Source organism: Tachysurus fulvidraco, chromosome 7 (assembly GCF_022655615.1).
Source record: "Tachysurus fulvidraco isolate hzauxx_2018 chromosome 7, HZAU_PFXX_2.0, whole genome shotgun sequence".
In the NCBI taxonomy this organism is placed as follows: Eukaryota; Metazoa; Chordata; class Actinopteri; order Siluriformes; family Bagridae; genus Tachysurus; species Tachysurus fulvidraco.
The window spans coordinates 5,747,168-5,754,468 of record NC_062524.1 but is presented as its reverse complement, the minus strand read 5'-3'; the positions used below and the strand labels follow the sequence as shown (position 1 = coordinate 5,754,468).

At 44.2% G+C, this 7,301-nt stretch overlaps 1 protein-coding gene across 5 annotated transcripts; it reads left to right on the top strand.

The window, feature by feature from the left end:
- Positions 1-466: 466 nt before the first annotated feature.
- LOC113634708 (zinc finger and BTB domain-containing protein 12) lies at positions 467-7,025 on the top strand. 5 transcript variants are annotated; one of them, XM_027133832.2, is made up of 5 exons: positions 467-624; positions 3,422-3,625; positions 3,864-4,058; positions 4,179-4,364; positions 4,599-7,025. In XM_027133832.2, the coding sequence occupies exons 2-5, from the start codon at positions 3,422-3,424 to the stop codon at positions 5,616-5,618; spliced, it is 1,605 nt and encodes a 534-aa protein (XP_026989633.1). In that variant the 5' UTR covers positions 467-624; the 3' UTR covers positions 5,619-7,025. The 5 variants fall into 5 exon arrangements, with proteins under 5 accessions (XP_026989633.1, XP_026989632.1, XP_026989631.1 ...); XM_027133831.2 differs by lacking the exon at positions 467-624 and adding an exon at positions 725-1,364 and having other exon boundaries at positions 3,867-4,058; XM_027133830.2 differs by lacking the exon at positions 467-624 and adding an exon at positions 1,028-1,364.
- Positions 7,026-7,301: the final 276 nt, after the last annotated feature.

The window sequence follows — 7,301 nt, the reverse complement described above, 5'->3', positions numbered from 1 at the left end:
TATCAAGATTTTTTCCAACAGGATACACCCTGGACAGAGTGCCAACCCATTGCAGGGCACACACACACACACACACACACACACACACACACACACACACACACACACACACACACACACACACACACACACACACACACACACTCTCTCTCTCACCTGGAATATGTTGTAAAATGAAATTGTTTAGAAGATTTTGTCATTTCCGTGATTAAATATTTATTATTATTTTTGTAATTGCTTCTTTTAGGGTTGCACATACTAGGCTAGTTTAATCACTAGCACATACTCTTTATAGGCATAGCAAAGGTGACCAGTGTAGAATTTATTTTTAGAGTGTATTTAATATGTAATATTATTTATTTAGACACCCATGAACAAAAAAAAGAAATTTGTACTTTAGCTAACTTTGAACTATCAACAGTTATGTTTCCCACCAAAAAAAAAAGAAAAAAAGGACCAGTATTTTCTGCTTCGATTTTTCCAAACTTTCACACGCCGGAAGTCACTTTCCGGCCGCCGTAGTATAGGTTACGCTTGTTAAAAAGTAAACACTAGACCTAAAGACTTCGTGACGCTCAGTGACGCTGGTGGGTCTGTTATGTGAGACGGAAATCTATTTAAAAGGTTTGGGTTTTTTTTATTTATTTATTCGCTTTAAAAACCGATGGGAAAAAGTGCTCGAGGTTTTATATTTGTTATTTAATGCCTCGTGAACGCGGCTAGCGTTAGCTGGCTAGCTACACGAGACAAAAGCTAACTATGCTAAAGCTTAGCAGTGTAACAAGATGCAGAGAGTTTCTGTTAAAGCAAGAAAACAACACGTACTTTAATCATAATTATAGATATGCGTTAGTTTATAAAGGGCCTCGGGTCTCCGTAATGAGCTGCAGCACATATCAGCTAGCTGTATTTGTGTAACTGTTTATAACAGGGTGTGACAGAGAGTGTGGGGCTTTACCCTTAAAGCTATAGAGTGAAAGATAAATAAATAAATAAACAAACAAACAGAACAGGATTTAAAATGAGAAAAGATGCATGGAGTTGTGCGACATTGCATGGAAAAGTCCATTTGGAAAAATGTTTTCCGAGCCGGAAAACACTTGTTTATGTTTGGATGAGTATTAGATGTGTTTGATGTGATTAAAAGTTAATGAACTGTTAGAGACCAGGTGCGGTATGAAGGTGCACACTGTGGGCTTTAAATGGCTGGAGGACAGCTGGGGTTCTGTGTAGTTTCGTGTAAGCACATTGGTTCTGACTCTGTCCATGAATACATCGGAATTAGAATCAGAAACAGAATTAGTTTTGTTCACCAAGTGGCGCAGACACACAAGGGGTTTGTTGTGGTTCTTAAGGTGCTCTTGGTAAGTACATCTATACATAGATATATACACATATACATGCATATATAAATGTATACATATCTGGAACGAGAACAGTAAACATTTAAATAGTAAGGATTTACATATTTACATAGTACTTGAGAAAGAGGCAGTAATTTGAGATGGAGAATTACAGAATACAGGTAATAATCCTGTATTAGCCGTTTAAGCCGGATATGGCATGGGGGGAAAATTGTTTTTGTGCTTTGATGTTCTAGTGCACAGAAATCTGTAGCGTCTTCCGGGGTGATAGGGGTCCGTAATGATGTTACCTGCCCGTTTCTTCACTCTAGAGTTGTACAAGTCCTGAAGGTTGGGCAGATGAACACCAACGATCCTTTCTGCTGTTCTAACAGTGCACTGCAGTCTTCTTACATCTGATTTGCTGGCTGACCCAAAACCAAACAGCTATAGAAGAGCTTTGCCACTATTATTTCTCTATTTAGTGTGTATTTGGCCTGTTTATACAAGGCTTTGTCCCCAGTTCTGTAGTCATCCTCTTTGGACCGGTGAAGCTGTTTGAGTTTTATGCTGAACCAAGGTTTGTTGTTGTTGAATGTTATTAAATAAGTCCTGGAGGTAACACACATGTCCTCACAGAAACTGATGTCACAGTGTCACAGAGCTCATCCAAATCAGTAGCTGCAGCCGCAAAAACGCTCTGCTTCATTTGTCCATCTCTTTACAGATCATATACAACAGGCTTAGCAGATTTAAGTTTCTGCTTGGAGGCTGATAGAAGATGAACCAAACCGTGATCAGAGAGTCCAAGAGCTACACAGGGACCAGAGTGTTATGAAACCTTTAAAACAGTGTAGCAGTGCTCCAGTATATTGTTGTCCCCTGTATATTGTGGGCATGTGATGTGCTGTTTGTATTTAGGCAGTTTGTGGGTGACATTAGCTTTAGGAAAATCACTGAGAATGATAATGAAAGAGTCCAGATAGCGCTGCTCAGTTTGTGTGATCTGATCGGCCAACAGTTCTAGCGCCGCGGTCACACGCGCGTCAGGAGGAATGTTCACACTCGGCAGAATTTACGAGAACTCCTGCAGCAAATAAAATGGATTACAGTTAATAAAGAGAGCTTGAAAAATTTGGGCAGCACAGCTTCTTTAAAACTGTCACATCTGTACACCAGCCCTCATCGATATAAAAACATCATCCACCGCCTCTCGTTTTCCTCGACAAGTCAGTGACACGATCCACTCTGAACAGCTGGAATCCCGTTAGATGTAGCGTGCTGTTCAGGATAGCTCCGTTCTGCCAGGTTTCCATGAAGCAGAGCGCAGAAGAGTTAAAAAGGTCCTTCATGCGGGTGAGGAGTTGTAGTTCATATTTTATTTATTTATTTGCAAGTGAGCGGAGATACGCCAGATGGATGCTTGGCAGCGAGTTTCAAAAACCGCACTGTCTGAGTTTTACGAGCTTCCCTCGCTTGCGACACCTGGAGCGCTTGTATAGGATCGCAGCTCCTCCAAACTAAAATGTCCAGTAAAATGTCTGACCTCTCAAACATCGGAAAAAGGTTGTTTGGTGTGCTTTTTCACTTTCACTTAACCCTCAGCATGTTTTCAAACACAGACATTCCATGAATGGTGTTAAACACTCCATTCTGATTGGTCAGAAGGTATCGATAGATTTGCTATGACAGCAGCTCTGACTGCATGACAAGCCGCAGGATTATAGTTTTCTGTTCATACAGTGCAGTCTTTAGGACCTTCTCGTTTGTCTCATTTTAAGGAAGGAGTCTCGAGTGTCAGTGCTTTGTGGCAGTCAGAGCAATACTTCACTTTATTTCTTAGTACTGTGACAAGATGTGTTTCGATTCTCTTAATAATTTTGAGGGAACGACTGTTTATCGATGCTGAACGTGATCAGAGGAGCCTGTTTTGTGGAACATTTGGAGTAACTACAAATGGTTAATGAGGCACTGGTTAATATATATTACAGTTTGATCATCTACAAAGAGCTCTGAGGGACAATCCCAGGGTTCTTGCAGTGACGACGAACATTAACGGTTGTCCTCTCTGTGTGCAGATGGACGTGGTGTGTTTCCGCCTTCCTGGCCACAGCGACGCAGCTCTGAGGAACATGAACTCCTTGCGGGAGCAGCGCCACTTCTGCGACATCACCATCGTGGCAGGCGGCAGGCAGATGTTCCGCGGTCACAAAGTGGTGCTGGCCGCTGGCTCGGCCTTCCTCAGGGACCAGTTTTTACTGAACCCCTCTGCAGAGCTACAGGTATGATCCTGGGTCTGGGTGCTGTAATGTCCGAGGGTCTGAGAATGTGATGCGATACGTATGTATAAAATCCGCAGGCCTGATCTAAACATCAGACACGGGCCATGTGTAAATTATGCCGGACAGATCGTAAATTTAACGCTTAAGCAGAACGCACTTCTTGAGTTCATTAATTCCGTGGCTTTCTGTTCTACTTGAAGATTATTGTGATGTTGGTGGTGTTTTGTGTTTTGTGCAGCAGGTCTCAGTGCTGCACAGCTCCACAGTGATCCGTGAGCTGCTGCAGTCCTGCTACACTGGCATCCTGCAGTTCAGCGCCAAAGAGATCGTCAATTACCTGACAGCAGCCAGCTACCTCCAAATGGAGCACGTGGTGGAGAAGTGCCGAGTGGCTCTGAGTCAGTACCTGCAGTCTAAGAGCAGCAGCTCAGGAGTGAGTCCGATTCCATCCAGTATTATAATCGTCTTTATTATAATCATGTTTTTTTTTTTTTTCTCTGTACGTTCGACTCATTTGGATGTCGTGTTTATTCCGTCATCGCTTCTTGTTCAGACTGTAAAAACAGAAGAGTCTCAGGGTATGGCGGCGATCGTCAGCGGAAGCACTCACGACATGTCGCCACCTTCCGAGCGTGCATCGTCTCTGCAGCCTCACAGCTCGGAGGAGGAGCCGCAGGTCTCAGGAGTCGATCACACCGGTGCTCATCACAGAGATGAGGCTGATTTGTCCGTAGTGCGGGTAAATATCTCTTCGTGGCCTTAATAGATATCTCAGGAGAGACAGAGGTCAAGCCCGGGCTGAGGAGAATTGAGACAAGTTTAAAAACTGTGTTTACTTTCAGATATATTTCAGCATTTAATTGAATCATTGAGTCATTTAAATGAATCATTTTAGGTTATTTTGCTCAATTACTCAGCCCTTGAATAAAGTTTGAAATAATACTGATCTTTGATTAATGTGTCAATGTTGCAGCTTCGATCCTCAGAGCACTCCGGAGGTATCGAGGACGAAGAGAGCAGGAACGACTTCAGTGTGTTCGAGGTTCGCATCAGAGACGAGCACCGTGGCCCAGTGGAGAACGCAGGAGTCCACGAGGACCACGGAGACGCTGTGGACTTGTTGGCTGTACGCCAGGTCACACACCCGCACGCTGAGGATCTGAGCAGGGACGACGGTGGAGTGCCGGGCAGCAGCCCGAGGGGTGGTGTACGCATCTGGAGGCGGAGATTCGGGGAGCCCAGGGGTGGCCGGGGGCGGGGCTTCAAGCACAGGAAGCGTTACACCTACCGCGAACGAAGGCCTTTGGGGAACTTTCAGCAGGCGTGGCGCTTTCCCACCTCTGAGGAGATCATGGGGAGTTTTGGAGCAGGGATCGGGCAAGACTACTTAGATCTAGGAGAGGGTTCGATGCGGGTGGATTATCAGCCGTCAGAATGCCAAGGAGACGCGGCGGGTTCGGACGGTGGCCCTGGTCATTTTAGCATGGACGGAGCGAGCGGTGAGGACGATGTAGGAGTCGTCCCGTTGGCCGCTAACGAAGAAAACGGTGGTGAGGACTCTGTGGCTGTCGTGGGCTCCACATCCTGCGTGACGGGCTCTGTGGCATGCGAGCAGTGCGGTCTGGCATTTTCTTCAGTGGAAGATCTAGCCACCCATTCACGCTCCACCCACCTGCTGTACGTTTGCCCGTGCTGCGGCAAACACTTCAGCCAGACGAGCAACCTGAACCGCCACATGGCCGTCCACCGCTCGGCCAAGCTCCACAGCTGCCCGCTGTGCCACAAGACCTTCACGCAGAAGTCCACGCTGTCCGACCACATGAACATGCACAGCGGACAGCGGCCACACGTCTGCGCCTTCTGCCGCATCTGCTTCGCCCACAAACCCGCGCTCCGGCGCCACCTGAAAGAGCAGCACGGCAAGACGACAGCACAGAACTACCTGGAGATCCAGAGAGAGTGTGAGGAGCCTGCTATAGGAGGAGGGGTTTAAGGAGACTTTTCAGGAAAAGTCTAAAGTAGCATTATTGATCTAATGAGGGACGTTACTAGTGAAGATTAAGGGCCAGAGTCTGACATCGTCTCAAACATCTACACACGTGCTTTAGGATCCTGACTCCAACACCAGCAGCTTGCGCTAAGGAAAAGTAAAACACATCAGGCACTGTTCAGTGAAATTTACACTAATTTACTCTAATCAGTCAGGACATGTCTGGTGTCTGACTTGTTTGCTTCTTTCATCATGTGCTGGAGCGATCACAATGACTTACTGAACATGTTACAGGTTCAATACCATTTTTTTAAACCATACATTGTATTGCAAGTCTGTCTCACATGTTTTACTTCATCTCCCTCTGTGGGATTTTAGTCATTTTGTATTCGAGTACAAAAAAGAAAAGGAAAACAAAACAACAATAATGTATTCAGTTAATCAGTATTTTAAGCAGTTGGCCACGGACAAATCAGTCAGTTTGATCCAATCATTTTAACAGAAACGTCAGGCTTCATTTTCCAAGCAGCATCCCAACAGATTTATCCCTAAATCATCTGTAGGACATTTCACTTCCGGAGAGAAAACACTTTAGTAAAAGTTACTTAACTAAAATGCTGATCATCATCATTATGAACCTTTTAGTATTTTATCATTCTCGCTTTCTTTCTCAACATAAACGCTCACTACATAGAGTATTAATATAACAGGAAATTCCCAGTAGAAACCTTCGGGTTTAAACTGGTTTCACTTGCACAGGTTTGCCTTCAGTATCAGTAAAGATTTAAGTGTCGACCCTCTGCTTTGCTTCCTCACAGACAGGTCAGATCACCCTGACCTCAAACAACCTTCTACATTGGGAGAGAAGTTCCTGGTTTTTTTTAATGCTACAGAACGAGAAACACATCATCATCGTATTCATATTATTCATCATCTTCATGTTATCGGTCACGTCACATCAGTCTCACACAGAACCGGAAGAACAAACACGGTCTTGGCTGATTATAAAGTATAAAGTTCGTTCCTTTAAGAGTCAGAAGAAACCAGAGACACGAGTCAGAGTCTGAGCTTAAGTCTGAAGGTCAGATTAGTTACCTGGACACCTCACTACTTGCTGTATCCTGTTTAGTTAACCAGGGCTTGGTCCTCGAGACTGGAGAACATCCGTGCCTCATTGATTCAATTAGTATCTGAACACTGTGCTGACAGACTGCATTGTGGGGAATAAAAACAAGAACAAAATCCATGTCTGTGTAATTGTCTGTGTGTGTATTCGGTAAATAGCCTGTGACTAGTCGAATAAAGCAGTTAGCAACAAGCCAGTAACGATGTGATTAAGTGTAGCGTGATTCGTTTCCTGTCTCCTGTCTTCAACTGTTGTCGATTAAAAATACAGGGAGCTTTAACAGAGTTCTTTCCCCTTTCTTTCTTTTTTTTTTTTTTTTACACAAAACATTACGACTCGATAAAGGACGACTTTTGCACACGTGTGTGTGTCTGAATGATTTGTATTCTCATGTTGTCTATTTTAAGAGTATGAGTGAGGTTCTGAGTGAGACTGAGCTTTTATACCACAGCGTAGAGCCAGATAACTTCTTCCTGAGATGTTATGCAACAGCAAACATGACTGAGAATGGAGTCAATAATGTACGTAACATTCTTGAAAGAAAAAAAAAACAGTCAATT